Consider the following 16250-nt stretch of genomic DNA (forward strand, 5'->3'; position numbering starts at 1 on the left):
TAAATATTTTATTCATTTCTCATGTGAATAATAAATTTCAGCCATGTTGACAAGCTATTTCCAATGTTTTACTGCTTGAATCTTGACAGTTACTAAATACTCCTACTTTCAGTTTCAATGCATCTAACTTCTTGTGATACATTGTCATATTCTTCAAAAACCCGTTCTCCAGTTGCAGTCAACAATTTTGAAACATGTTCTGTTGGAAGTGATTCCCTCCTTTACTGTAAAAAAAAGGTTGTTACTTAACACCTGCTACAGCTTCTGAATTTAAAAAAAAAATGTATTACTCAAATATAACTCTTTATCCTGCAAGGGTCTTAGACTGCAAGTTGAATGGTGATAGCTTTGAAATTTGCATGAAGCTGTGATATTTAGAAATATTTCTGTATCAATAATGTAGCACTTTTTTTCAAATATGTAATACATGACGAACTAGGAATATCTGTTTATTAAATTTCATGCCAGATAAATTTTTACAGCAGCAGTTTTTTTTTTTTAGTGAAGATATAACAGTGAGCTCTTTGAAATGACTAACATTTTACCAAGATTCCATTATTTTAAATAGGGGCAACACAGCTGCTAGTTTAAACCTGGGACTTCAATACCTGAAATTTGTTCCATACTTGTTCTACTTCATCACCTAATTTCTCTTTTTAGTTTTATTCTAAACTAACTTTGGTAATTATACTAGGTTTTTTAAAATTATTTTATTTATTTTTTATCATCCGCTCTTTTCAACTTCTACTTTGTTTTACTTTTTGTAATTTTCATGTTTTCCTTTATTTCTTAATTTATATCGCCTCCTTTTTTGCCTTTCTGCAGCAGTCAATGCTATTTGTGCAATTTGTTTGAGGTTTATTAACGAAAAGAGAAATGTGACTGACGTTACATATTTGAAATAAATTTTAAAGAATTAAATTCAACTATTTTTGTTGAATATTTAAGGGATTAATATTAAAGATATCATCATAAATGAAGAGAATATGACTTTTTATAAACATGGGTTCGTTTTTGTTTAAGCAATGCAAACTTTTATAGAATTTTGCGACTGATGTTACATTAGTATAAGGCCTAGTTTAAAAACATTTGCTACAAGACAATATAACAGTTTAAAGTTTTTTTTGTTGGTCTAATCTCTTCCTAGCTAAACCACATTTCAATAAAAAAATAAGATTGTAGACAAAGCAATTAATTTCCTAAGTGAAAAAAATGATTAACTTTTAGAATTGCTAATGCAATGACACATGAGCACTGAGTAGTGTTGTCAAAATTTGCCTATAAAACTTACAAAAAATATGTTCATACCTTTTTTTACATAGTTTTATAAAAATAGTCTTTTTTACCTCATATGAAAGAAAAAAATTGCTGATACAACGAAGTTTTTTTTTTTCCTGTGATGTCCATAGTTTCATGGACATGCCCAATAATGTTTAAAGTTAAAGTGACGAAATGTTCCTTATTTTTTCAAAATCTTTTTGAAAACTAATCTTTATAAAACTTGTATTCTGAAATCAGCAAGTATGCTTTTCTCTTTACCACATCTTCTGAACTGGTAAGTTATTTTTTGTGTGAAATTACTTTTCTGAAGGAAGAAAATGTTATTAGGTTTGAGAAAGGAGGTGAAGCTTTGTTAGTACTCCTGCCATCTGAAAAGGAAGCTATGATCAAACATTTGCAGAGTAGAAAAATCCCCATTGAAGAAATTAAGTAAGAAATTTATTTCTAAACAGTGTACTTAACTGTTTTTTGTTATTTTTTATTATTGTGTTTTGACTTTTTGATATTAAAAGTGGTGAGCTTCATATGAATGATTTTGCATTTAAACCATATCAAATGAAATCATATTTCATTTGAAAACATCACATCAGATCTCCATCACCACAGGCTTTTCTAAATGTTTTAACATGATTAATTTTGGTGACTTGTTACAAAAGACCTTTTAAAGTGCTTAGTTTTGAATTAGAAATCTTATATCTTTTTTGCAAGTCCGTTCAAGATTTTTTTCCTCTCCTTTTTTTTCTAAATCCGTTCTCTGTTGTTAAATTTCAGATGATACTTTTTTTCTTTTGCTGCAACAATAAAATTTGAAATTTCAGTTTTCTTAAAAATTTATATCCACCAGCATGCCCCCCCCCCCTCTTTTCTCAATAATTTAAGAGTAACAGTTCAATTTCATTTTATTTGCAACATTTTCTTCTGATGAAGTTTCAATTAATTACTGAATGAAATTGCATATCTTTGTTAATGTTTTGATTCATACTATCAGTATTTTGTACAATTTTTGATTTTGCACTTTCAGAGTCAATCCAAGTAAGCTGCGCTCAGTACAGAGAAAACTGGAAGCCATTTGTGCTCGAGATGTGAATCTAAAAGACTCAGGTTCTAGAGTGAGTTTTTTTTTTCTTTGTGTCTTTTAATTTTTCTTTACTTTTAAGTTATTTACCTTTCAAATTTTGAGTTGATTCGATTAAAGTTTAGAAAATTCAATGCAATATAAGACATATATGTTTACAAAAAAAAATTCTAAGTGTGCTTTAAAAAGACAAGTACAGATGTTGGGGTGGGGAGAGGGGCTTCATAACCAATGTCTTCTTTAAATGTAATTTTTAATTCACTTTGTCAAAGGAAAAGCGCTGAAAAACATCGATCATCATAGTTTAATGAATATTGTGACTGCTGGAAGGTTGCACTGATAGATAAGAGTTAATCATCTGTGTAATACATCAGATAAAATTCCATCACTCCTATTTATTTTCTTTTGCAGCCTTTTCAAATTTTTTCTGTGGTAGTTTTTTATATGCAAAGCATGCATAAAGCGTATATATCATAACGTAGTATCATATCGTAACGTATATATCATAGGTGTAAATATCAAAATTATTTGCATGGCCTTTTTAGAAGTAAGGGATATGACTGATAAATGAAATTCAGAAAATTTTTTGCTTCTTAAAAAATGTGCAGAGTCTCTTTTCTATGCATTCTTTTATCAATCCATGTAATAATTGTACAAATAAAAATGAGTGATGACATTTTAATGAATAATTACAAAAACATTGTTTCATTACAATAATAGCATTCACCAAAGTATCTATATTAATCTTAATTAGTCATTTATGTATGTATGAACCACTCCTAGAAAAATTTCTGTATGAAGAACCACTTCTTAAGTGAAGGTATAAAATAGTTTGAAGAGAAAGATTTGTTTGCATATTTTTAAGGATTTTTTTTATGAATTTTTAAATTGCAGTTTTTTTATTGGTTTTTGAAATTTATACTTATGATTTCTGAAAAAGGAAAGAGGATTCTTGTAACTCCATATGCTTTAATAATTTTCATTACAAGTTTGCATATAGCATTGTAATTCATTAAATGCAAGCAGTACAAAGATGTCAACAACAGAATCAAGTTTGTTTTCTCAATCCATGTGGTTTTTGCTTTTTTTTTTTATAAAGTTTTTTAAGTTAATATGTTCTTGGTATTGAAGAACTTAATGTGATAATTGAGATAATAATGTATTTAATATTTTTAAAAAAAGTAAAAAATGTTTAACATGAAACTGAGAGAGCATGAAATAATTTTTCTTGTCAGAAGACCTTTATGCTAAAAGTTTTGTATTAAACTTCACAGTATACTGTCCATACCACTGCATCACTTCATGATTTTTCATGTAAAGGGTTTTCGTGTTATTTCCGTATATTTTAACATTTTAAAAATATTCTATTGTTGATTCTTAGTATTTAAGCTACAATAGAGCAAATATTCTAGACTTCTACCTTGGGTTCTAAAATTCTAACAAGGCGTACAAATGCCACTTAATCATGAATCATTTAAAAATGACAAAACACGTCTTCAAATTCACAATTGCATCCCCTTTGATTTGTTAATTCATTGTTTGTAACCAATCAAATTATTCTTTTCCAGTCATGTAATTCCACTGAGTATCTTTTCTTACTAATGAAATGTTTTCACCGGATTTTAACATTTTTGTAGGCTTTCAAGGCATATTTGAAAAATATCTTCCTCATGAAGGATAAATCTGTTTTCAATGTAGCAGAAATAAATGTTGAACTTTATGCGAAGTAAGTAGCTTGCATTGAATTATTTTTTCTGTATTAATATAGTAGAACTTCAGTTTTCAACACCTTCCACATTTATAGTTTTTTATTGGTTTCGATTTTTCTCGATACTGTTAAGTGTTATTTCTTCGTGTGTTGTCTATTCGCCGAATTCAAGGTTTTTACCCAAATAATGGCAATTTTATTTTTCTCATTTTTCTGTGATAAATTACACATTATATTTCTTTTGAAACCAGAAATATCATTAAAACCATTTTCATAACCTCTTACCATTCAGCCTACAAAAAAAAAAAAAAAAGAGAGAAAAAAATATTGATTTTTTTACAGGCTTTGCATTTTATATCCTCTGCCTGAGAAAATGTATCTCCAATTTACTTTAGTCATTGCTTCATTAAGTGTAGATTTTCATCAATATTGGATGAGAATTCAGATCAAAGTGGTAAAATACGCTGCATATTTATGATTTTCAAATAATGATTTATATTTGGAAGAATTCACAAATTATGATGCAAATCTTATGACGTCAGCCATTCCAGAAATAGTCAGTGGAGTCTTCACATACCAAAAGTGAAGGCTCGAAAGTTACATTCAAAACTGCAAATAAGCTTGATGCTGCTATTGAAAGAATTAAATGTTTCAAAAATCCTTTCTGGTGATTAAGAGGGCTCTTTCTGAGATTTAAGCGAAAACTTATATCAGTCAGGCAAAGATTATCAAAATTTTTAAACCCAGCAATGTTTCACGTATTCTTTTCAGATGGTGTAGGAAATCAATTTTATATAATAAATATGTTGTAAATTATTTTTTCATTGCGCGAATCTACATCAATTCAACTTCTTCTGGAGTGTTTAATGAAAATTTGGTTGACCTCCCTGTATAATGTTTTTCTGCCTATTATGTTTTTTTCTCAACAGTCCCGCTAGAATTACTGAATCAGGGTTCTACTGTATTTAATTTTGTTGTCATCCAACTTGGTGCCTTTTTTTCATATGATGTCAACCACATCTTTTAGTCTTTGTCACTTTTTTAGTTATTGAGTTGAAAACTTTCTCCTGATTTTTTGATCATTCTGTACATAAGCTGTTTATAAGTAAAGTGATTTCAATTTTTGCAAGTTTTTGTTTTTAAGCTTTGAACTTATTTTTCAGATCCCTTGGTCTTGCCTTTGCTCCCAGGATACGTTACTTGGAGAAACGCTTGGCAAATTTCAAGCAACTTCCTCGTCAGCGTGGTGGGGATCAGTTGACAAACAGCATCTATTCCAGTGACGAATCAGAAGATGACTTGCTGAGACCCAAAGGAGAAACTCTAATCTTTGAGGATGTATGTTTCTTTCATTCTGGAATATGTTATGAATCTTCATTACTCTTGATTTTTTGTCTTGAATTTAGATACCTTTAGTTTCTTTGATAAATGGAAGTAACTTAAGAATTTAATGACTTCAGTGAAGTCATTAGTAAGCAGAACTTTAGTATATATATTTTTTAAGCATATCAAATGTTTGAAAATTATATCCCTTAAAACTGATTTCTTGAGTTCACCTTCGTTGAAAACATGGTTAAAAAAATTAGTTTTTAACTAAAACTAATTTAAAGGCGTAGAAAAAAGGTGATGTATTTTTAACTGAATTTCGGATGACATTCTTTGAGTCTGCTACAAATAATCGCTATGTACAATAATTGTGAAATGAGACAGAAGATCTCTATCTAACTGGTTTTGAAAGTTTTTCTGTATTGTTACTATATTTTGGCTTAGCTAATTTTTTTTGAATAACTTGCCACAGTTTAAAGTGGACTTCTAAACTCGTCATTGTTTTGGGTATTATTATTTATTGAAAGTAATAGGGCAACAGGTTTACTTAGATTTCTTTTGACTACACACCTATTTAAAAATAAATATTTTATTTTACGCACCTGTTCTTCATGCCTGTAGCAATTTTCAGAGCTTAGATCAAGGTCCATTTCACCACTGCTTAAACAGGTGATGCTACTGCCCCATGTGCTAATGAAGAGAAACTGAATTACTTGTTCTTTAGGTGCAGCTGGTTGATAAACCTTTGGCTGTGCTTTTTCAGGAGAATTGAACCTAATGTGATGTCTTGAAAATGTAGATGTGAATCTGTCTGTCTAACCTTTTCATTTTTCTTATTTCTGTCTTTCTAAGGACCCCTTGAAAAAGGATGAGGATGAAAAACCAAAGAAGCCTATTACAAAAGCAGCTTTGGCTAAAAGAATGCAGAAGAAGAAAATAAAGCCAAACACACTCATCAGATATGACGAAGATGGAGAAGTAAGTTTCTTGAATTGTTTCCTTTGTGTGTGTATTGTAGACCGGCTATGTGTAGGTATGTGTATGTATAGATATATCCAGTGGTACTCAACCTTTTCTTACCGATAAGAACATAATAATTTATGTCCTTATAATAATGTCCTTTCTGCCAATTTAAAATAGTTTTTTGTTTCTTGCAAAAGTCTGAATAAATGTTGAAGATGTCTTTTTAACTATTTTTCTCCTTGAATGTTTCGAATTGATTCAACCTCAATTTCACAGAAATTTCAAAGTCCTTAACAATTTTCAAGGAAAAGTATTTTATTTTTCAAAAAACTCTTGCTTCCCAAAAAATGTCACAGAATTCCTTAATTTTAGTCTAGATTATCTGCATATTGCACATTTTATAATGTCAAAAAAATGAATTTATTTATTCAATAACTCATGCTTTGTTTTTCCATGTTAGCCAATACGTGAAGTATGTGGCAAGGTGGTTCCGGTGGTCGCTGCAGAGTTGCAGAAGGAGCTGTATGAAGAAGGCTATTCAATAGAAAAGGCAAAATTGCTGAAGGAGAAGGAAGATGAAGTTGATAAGATGCTTTTCAAGGAGCGCATTAAATCCAAACACAGGGTAAAATTTTATGCTCTCATTAATCTCGTTATGTCCTGTTTTATCATGCAAGAATTAATTTCATTTTGGTCACTTTTGATGAATGGAATTGGACATTAATGAATTTGGGGTTTCGTAAGTTGGTGCTTTCTGTCCAGGATCCTTCAAGCAACTAATTATCTTGATGTAGGGAATGCTGAATTGTTTAAATTATGAAAAAGTTGTTTAAAAATGAAAGTACGAGAAAAAAAATTGACATGAGCATGTTCATGAGATGGTTCTGAGGAGGATCGTTATTTTTTCCTTTCTATTATTTATTTGGATTAACTTGCTCAAAAATATTGGTATCAACCTTGTGACAACAATGATCCCATGACATTGGCTAAATCCATGCCATGCAGTAGTGTTTTTTAGTAAAGTTAAATGAAACGAAATGGAAGCTATTATTCCTTATATGTATGCATATTAGTATATGAGGTTTGGCTATATGGTTTAAAACACAGAATTCTAGAGGTGTTTTACTACCAAATATAATAGAGATTTTCCGGAAATTTTGAAGCGTTGAGAAAAAATAAGTTTTTCCTGTTTTTAATCTGGAAAAATTGGTATTTTACTAATTTAAATGTATTCAATAGCTTTCTTTTCATAGTAACTCCAAAAAATATTAAATATTTAAAGATATATGCAATCCTTGTTGTTTTTCTTTTTAACAAAATATGTATGAAACTATTAGTTAAAAAAAATTATCTAGTAGCAAAACACCAAACATTATCTAACTACTAAAATCAATAGTCAATTATTAATTTTGAGTACGATGTGATTTTCGTAAATTACTGAATCAAATTTTTTGACGAAGTGGCTTTTCTCCCCCCCCCCTTTTTAAATTGTAAGATTTATATCAGAAAGTTGCTTTTTTTAAAAAAATATGTTTGTTATGTGAATTTATATATGTGTGTATGTTGTACATTAACAGAAAATATGTTAAAGTGTTTACATGAAGATTTTTATTTCTTGAAATTATTGATACCAATGAATAATACCTTGATGTACAGGGAGATCAATTTATCAAAGTTTGTGTTTTCATGTGGGATATTGAACATAAAATAAATCAATAAATAAATAAACAAAAAAAAGTATGGAATTGGATATCAGTGAATACATTATTTTATTTTACATCTAGTTTTATTAAACATCAGAAAATCTCAGAAGGTTTCAACTGTTTTAGTCTAATGAACATTTAAAATGTTAGCTCAAAAAACAGGCTTATGCAAAATCATAAAAGGTTAAGAATATTCTGCAGGATTTTGCATAAAAGTTTGAATAATTAAGTTCACTGTAATTCTTTAATAAGTCTTAGTGAGACCTAAGCCTGCTGCTCAGTTGAGTAAGTTTCTCCAATTTTATTTGCATACCGCAAAAACCTCACATTTTTCTTTTTCTTTTCTTTTTTTTCAAGAAAAATCCAATTATTTTAGGAAGTTTTTAATTTTTTTAAAATTCAGTCTCAAATTTAGTGCACTGAAAGAATTGACTTATTTAAAACTTCTACTTTCACAGTTAATAACCCATTTAATAATCTTTTTTGAAACTTACCTACATTAATCTTGTGCTTTGCCAAAAATTGCGCACAGAGGTTGAGATTTCAATCTTTCCTTTCAATTGAGATTTCAATCTTTCGATTCCTTTTGCATCTTATAAATTTTAATTGTTTTTAAAGTTGAAGTTATTTTAACATATAATACTTCAAATTTGCCTATTTTATTTTAATAGTTTATTTATTTATTTATTTGATTTAAAATATGAAATAATTGACCGCAGCAATCAGCACCTTTATTTGCCAAATTTGTAGGTTCAAATATTAGCACTACTGAATCGCATGTGACTAAAAACTGAATTTGATTTGCATATAAGATGCAAAATTTATACGCACATGAAAAATCATGACTTGTATAAAGCAAACAAAGATTGGGAAAATATTTCTTTATATATTTTCTGATTTCAATCACAGCAAAATTTTTAAACTACTTCTGGATTTTTTAAAATTGGACAGTAAACTCCTGGTTATTTGCTTTTCAGATTATCCGCGAGTCAAATAGCAATCAGGAACATGTATTTTCACAGTAAAAAGCAAATACCTATGGCGCTTTTTTTTTTGTTGAAAAGTTGTAAATTTCATCTCAGTTGTTTTTGTTTTATTTATTTTTTTGTGCTTCATCGTATATACACTTGTTCTTGACGTTAAGTCCTGCTCAAAAATACAAAACATTTTTACTGTATACTGTAAATATTTTACTGTATACTGTAAATATATCACTGTTTGAAGAAATACATATATACAGCTAAGTTTTTAAGGAAGGACAATTTTTACCTTATTTCTTCCTCATTTTAGTCTTTTGCTGTTTATCCGAGATTTTTATTATCTACTGCACTTGTGCCACCCAATTCTGCGGATAATCGGGAGCTTACTGTATTACATTAGTCTTTAGAGGATTACATTTTTATTGTTATTTTTAAGTCTGTGGTAGTCAATCTGATCCTTACAGCCTACACAATTAAAGATTGTTTACGTTAAGCTTTAATGGTATGTTGTAAAAGGTTTTGCCTAATGCTGAAATTTTTATGTGAACTGGAACCAAATCAACTTATTTATTTATTAATGTAGAAATACTCAAGCTTTCAAATAGTTCTAACTTATCTTTGAAAAAAATCATTTTGTCCTAAAAAAAATCCTTATTTATTTTATTATTTATTTTTTAAATTTTGTATTCAAACTATGGTATCCTTTATTTGGAGGTTCTACTGTGTTTGCATTTATAGTTGAAAATGTATTAAGTTTCTGTTAGAAACTTGTGAGTAATTATAGATTATGTAATAATTTTTTCTATAATATCTGAATGCAAGTTAATATGTGTATTATATTTCTTTGCAGGAAGAAAGATTAAAATTAAAAGAAAAAAGGCGTAAGACAATTGAAAGTGCTCCAGCTGCATTAAAAGAATCGGAGGTTGGTCATTATTTCTGTTTTTTTTAGCAGAGTCCCCTATGGTTTCAGAAAGCATCCCCCCTCACTCCCTTATCTTCCATTTCTTGAAACTTTTACATTAAGAAATGAATAAATACCTTTGTGCTGAAATGTAAAACATAACGTTAATTGCCTGTTTATTGATATTTTGATAGTTGAAATTTTGACCTTAACTCCAGTGGATTAACCCTGAAGTTCAGTAGATAGCGTTCATTGTTGATCACTTTTTCGTTTCTCCATTTTCTTATAGTTACAGTTTTACCAGTAAAACTGTTAAGATACCTGATCCAGTTCAGCCTTGTCAAAATAAAGCATTTCCCTGAATGTCAAACACCGAAAAATATTATCAAATTATCATGCTATTGCGAGTTTCATTGTGACGACGTCAGAGGAGTGTTACTTGATCATTTGCTATTATATATATGAGGATTAGAAAATAGGAACAACTGAAGAGTAAAAAGAATGAATGAATGAATAGTTAATGTTATAATAATAAAGACATTTCATATTATTTTGGAATAAGAAAGCAGTGGTTTATAATTTTGTTTATTTTATCAGAAATACTTGGTTTTTATTAAAGTGCTCATTTTTTTAGCCTACTTTCCCAGTATAAGTCAGAAAAAGAAGAAAAAAGCATGAAAGAAGGCTTAATGCATCTTAAAAATATCACGAAAAAAAAATATCAAAAATAAATAAAATAATTAAATAAATATCGAAAAATTAAAAATTGGAAAGTAGGGTATTGAGATGGGGAAAAATGTCTGTCGGTCTGTCTGTCCCCCCCCCCCCCCTAATAACTTTTGAATGAATTGTCCGATTCGAACAAACTTTTTTTGTTCGAAAGATCTCGGCGAGGACACCTTATTCCCATATTTCACTTTTTGATTTGAACTATTTTTTGTTCAATTTTGAACAGTTCAAAAAAATTTAACATTTACGCCTACGGGGAAATTCAAGGCAATTCCGAACTGTGAGGCGAATTTGCTTCAAACAAACTTTGTAGGAAAAAGCTTTTGATGGAAAACTTGTATATAAAATATCTTTTTGATTTGAACAATTTTCTGTTCAATTTTGAACAGTTCAAATCCCTTAACATTAGCCCCTACGGGGAAACTGAAAGTCAATGTAGATTCCGTACTTGAAGGCGAATTTACTTCAAACAAATTTTGTTGGAAATAGCTCTTGACGCCAAATTTCAGACTCCGACTCCGAGAATTTAGAGGCACCTTACTCCAACTCCTGTGCCCGTCAATTAATCGGACTCCGACTCCCCGACTTCTACTCTGACTTCGTTGATTTGGCAAAACTTTATTCACGGAGGACAAATGACTAACTAGGATTCTTGGATATTCGACTCCGACTCCGCAACTATGGTTTTAACTTTGAAATACCTATTGTTGATATGACTTGTTTTTATTTTCACGCTAAAGTTTAAATTTAGGTATTCAGTTATCGGCAAATAAGCTCGAAGTCATGTATGTTTCTACATAAAGATATGCGCAGACGATTTTTTTTGAGCAATCACGATTGCTTATTGTTCTCATTTGACAGTCCTTGACGCTGGGATTATTTTTCAGCTTGGACCAGCAGCACCACCGCCTACCGGCGCGGCGGCGGCACGGCTGCTCTGTTCCTGAGCACTGTCCCCTGGAATCCACTTCTGCTGGGTGGTGGCGTCCATGTCCTTCACACGCATGCTCATACACACTCGCCAACGCGTGAGCGCCTTTACACACATACAGAGGCCTACGTGCACACACTTAAGCCTGCACACACACAACTATACACACATAACTACCCAGAAGGAGGGACATGCTTGGGGGGGGGGAGCCATTTCTAGAAACAATAACTCTAATCAGTAGGGTCTTGTCGCAACTCGTGATTGCGAAAAACATAATTTGAATTCAAAGATTCAGAATTCAAATTAGATTTTTTTTTAAATTTTTTTTTTTGACAAAGAAAATTATTTCTTTAGGTTGACATTTTATTGTTTTTTTTTTAGTAAGTGCATTAATTCATTTAAAAAATGTTTTTGGCAACAGGGGAAAAAGAAACGATTTTTTTTTGAGCAATCACGATTGCTCATTGCTTTCATTTGACTGTTTTGAGGTCCTATCATTTTATTTACCCACCAGCACCCTCTGCAGCACCACTGTCGCGTCGACCAGCCGGCCTCACGATGCTGCTCCTCTAGCGAAAACCGTCTCCAGGTTGCGTCAATATCCTACACTTACACACATACACGCACGTACACACACACATACATACACACACCTACCTACACAACCTACATACCTACATACACACATGCCTACACACATACACATACTCCTCACACACATAAACACACACACTCGTGATTGCGAAAAACATAATTTGAATTCAAGATGTCAAAATTAAAATTAATTTTTTTTATTGATATGATGTATTTATTTTAATGAGCTTATTAATTTTAATTATTAATTTTTCGTTTTTAAAGCTGTTAAAGTTTTTTTTTAATTTAAAAACTGTATTAGCTGCTTTGTTTAAAAGTTGCTGCTATTTTTTTTTTTTACGCATCTAATTTTTTTAGATGAGTGAGGAATATTTTATTCCTAGAAATCAGCTTAAAGTATTTTAAAAATATGTTTGAAAAAATTTGTGATTTTAGCTATTTTTGAGAATATTGATCAGGTACTAGAAAGTAGTATGGGTATACGGGAAAGTAGGCTCGTCTAGTTCTAGACAGAACTTCTTGTTTGAGAATTGTATTTGTATAGACGGAAAAGTTATTAAATCCGATTTTGATGATTCTTTTTTAGCCTACTTTCCCAGTAAAAGTCAGAAAAAGAAGAAAAAAGCATGAATGTTTCATGACTTACATACTCAATGGCATATCCAGCTAAGGAGCTATAGCTCCCCCCTTTGGGTTCAAAGTTACATTTAATTTTTAGCTGCGTAGAAATTCTTTTCCAAAATATCCCAAATTTGCTATTTATCCTTCAGATCCAGCTTAAAATATACCTACTCTCATAAATCCCCTCATTTTTTTTTCTCCCACATCATTTCAGACACTGCAATAGTTTGCTTTCTGGGTACAATGTGGAATTAGTCTTCTTTGTGGTGTTAGCTTTTGTAAATTTTGATTTAATTTTTTTATTGGTAGAGAGTCTGTATTTACTTTTCATTTCAACATAAAATGATTTTCTTTGTTTTAGAAATATATGGGGTAAAGGATGTTTTTAAATTTTCGATTCTAGCTCCCCCCTTGGAAAGGGTCTAGATCCGTCACTGTACATACTTTATTTTAGAAAAATATTTATATCTAGGGTGCAAATCGAAAGAAAAATTGATCTTTCCATGGTATCATTTTTTTTTTAAATTGTTTTCCAGGGAGAAGAATCCGATGAAGAAATTGATAACAATTTAGAAGATCTGTCCGAATCAGAAGAAGAGGCAGAGAGCAGCGGATCAGAGGATATGCAATCTGAGATTGGGTATGTGAAAATGCAATTCTGTCTAAATGCTGCTCTTAAAATTTTAACTTCCTCAAGCATTTTTTAAAGATGGTGACCCTCCATTCACATCAAAGTTTATTTAAACCAACTAATTTTACAGTTTTGGCACATCTTCATTGTTTTGCCACTTTAAAACCATCTTTAGCATCTTCTCTAAATAAATATTGTTTCAAAATGACTTCTTGTTAACATTTAAGTTCTAGTTCTTTGCTAGTTAGAAATATGTCATTGGTAGCCATTTACACTTTCTAGGTTCAGTTTCAATTGCATTACTTTTTAAATAATGTCATTGTATTCAGGACAATTGGATTATCCAATTCACTCTATTTATTTGTACACATTTGAAGGCTAAAAATGGAAAATGCAGTAAGTGCCAAATAATATTTTTTACAAGGCATCAGAAATAAGATTCCAGGAAGATTGTGACACTTACTGCATTTTCTATTTTTTTGCATTATGGACTTGAACCGATCAAGATAAGTAACCTTCAAAAACTTTCAATTGCTCTTATTGCGCTCTCCACCACATGGGCGCTAACTCTTGCTCCCCTGATGTACCCTAACAACATTATTTTAACAACTTTTAGGAAGAATAGGCACATAAATCATTTACCACAGTGAAATGCTTGGCATTTAATTCATCATCTGCCTCCAGCTAGTTTATCAACTATTCCAAACTGATGAATCCATAATAAGGACAAAACTGCAGTCTCTGGATGTCATAATCACACTGTTAGTACGTTGCATGTAGTTTTGTCTAAGTCCTGGTTTAAGGGTGGTAACTTACTACTTATTACATTTTATCATATCGGGATGTTCACATCTTCTGCACAAATCAATTTTTTTTTAAACCTACACCAAACCACCTAGAGAGGCAGCCCAAAGCATTTCAGAAGTAATGCATTGTATGCAGAGTAGTTCAAATTTCTATGAATTTATTTGATAATAGCGGTCTGGGATTGATATTCGAAAAATAAATTGGTATCCAACATTTTGTTTTCTTCCATTAAGAATCAAACCCATTCGAAATGCAGTAAGTTTATATCAGAGACAATAATCATTTTATAAAGTGTTTAATGAACTCTGCAATGTTTTATTTGCTATAAAATCAAAATTTTCCTTAGTGAGGTTTTTTTCTTTTCAGAGTGAAGAGGAAAAGAGAATTCCTTGAAACTGAAGTCAAGAAACCAAGACGTTCTTCCCAACGTACATTAGAAGATGATGAACAGTTAGCTCTCCTGTGCTTGAACAGTTGAGCCGAAACTTGCACCCCCCTGTATATGTATAATTTGTAAATAAATGGATACTTTAACAGCAAAAGAAATTTTACTGAAACCTTTATATCAACTAATGGGTCCCAACAAGAAGGATTGTATACAATTTGAAACTAGCAAATAGTTTATATCGTTACAATGGCTAATTGTTCTGACTCGGAATGCACCATTTGATCAACATAAGTTTTTATGCTGTGCAACACTTTCTATCCGAGCCCTCTCTTACAATGATGATGGAATTGGCCAGGTCACCTGACCTTACAATTCATGACTACTAATTTCTCTGGCACATTTAAAATTAATAGGTTGCAGGAACTTAGTTCAAGAACTCTGTTGAAAATTGTGTTATCTACCATGTTGATAAGAAAATCTAAACAGGTAGTTCAAAATGATATGAAGAGCTGCAGGTTGTGGGAAGTGTATCTCAAAAGTTGTTTCATATGCAAATCGGAGCATTTACCGAGTACAGTTTTGTAAAACTTAGTCATTTCATATTATAATTTTTTAAGCTTACAGAGTGCACTATTCTATTTGCAATTACTGAATATGCCACCAAGTGTGCATCTTTGAGTGAATTACAAGATTCTACTAATGCCAAATAAATAAGTTAAGGATTTATGCTTTATGCATTCTCCCATCTAAGCATACATATCATAAAACTAAAAAAGAAATGAAATTCATTTAGTGCATATTATTTTATTAACTATGAACATTAATTCAGAAATAAGTTTCTTTTATTTTCATAATCAAGTTTATGCCAGAAAAAGTTAAAAGTCTTAGAAGGTCTTCTTATTTGAACACCTTTTAGTTCTTGTATATTTTTTCCCCCAGTTACAAAGTACAGTCGAGCCCATTTATTGGAATATTGGTTAAAAGAATATTTCCCTTAATGTAATAAATTTTCAGTGTACCTAACTGTTGTAATTTGTCATTTTGATCCCGAGTAATGGAATATCCCACTGTTAAGAATAACTTTTCATGGAAAATTGACTATTGTATTAAACTGGCTTGACTGTAACTTTAAATTTTCCAGCGTTTTTTTTTTTTTTCAACATCATTGAACATATTTTTAAAGACTGGATTTTTACAATACATTACTACTGTATTTTATGCCTTAAATTTATGAATAAATCATATACTTTAACTAGTGAGCTTTATTGTTTTCTCGGGGTTGAGAGTTCTCTAGTCAAAAAGACCCCTCCCCAACTACAACACTGGGTGTATCCCAAGTAAGGAAATAAGATAAGATTCAGAAGTAATCAGAAATAAGAGAATATGTCATAAAATATTTTTAAAAATGTTTAAAATCAAAATATTAAGTGAAAAAAAAGCTTTTCATTGCTGCTTAATCACGTACATTTTCATTAAACTGAAAGTATAGTGTGTTTTTCAATCATGATAAATATTGTGATATTTTATAAGTTGTGTGTGTGGGTGGTTATATTCTAATGCCAGATTTACATTTTTTTAATATAAGCCTCTTGATATTTATTTTACTAGT

General features: G+C 30.6%; 1 protein-coding gene across 1 annotated transcript in view; it reads left to right on the forward strand.

Moving 5' to 3' along the window:
• Window positions 1-15847, forward strand: part of LOC129234459 (probable ATP-dependent RNA helicase DDX10) — a 46594-nt gene extending 30747 nt beyond the window's left edge. The window contains exons 11-19 of the mRNA XM_054868461.1: window positions 1609-1710; window positions 2303-2390; window positions 3994-4082; window positions 5228-5402; window positions 6243-6368; window positions 6814-6978; window positions 9887-9961; window positions 13352-13455; window positions 14620-15847. Coding sequence (XP_054724436.1) covers window positions 1609-1710; window positions 2303-2390; window positions 3994-4082; window positions 5228-5402; window positions 6243-6368; window positions 6814-6978; window positions 9887-9961; window positions 13352-13455; window positions 14620-14731 — 1036 coding nt within the window. The 3' untranslated portion in view covers window positions 14732-15847. The remainder of the gene's footprint in view (window positions 1-1608; window positions 1711-2302; window positions 2391-3993; window positions 4083-5227; window positions 5403-6242; window positions 6369-6813; window positions 6979-9886; window positions 9962-13351; window positions 13456-14619) is intronic.
• The last annotated feature ends 403 nt before the right edge of the window (window positions 15848-16250 follow it).

The sequence above is a fragment of the Uloborus diversus genome, chromosome 1 (assembly GCF_026930045.1).
Source record: "Uloborus diversus isolate 005 chromosome 1, Udiv.v.3.1, whole genome shotgun sequence".
In the NCBI taxonomy this organism is placed as follows: Eukaryota; Metazoa; Arthropoda; class Arachnida; order Araneae; family Uloboridae; genus Uloborus; species Uloborus diversus.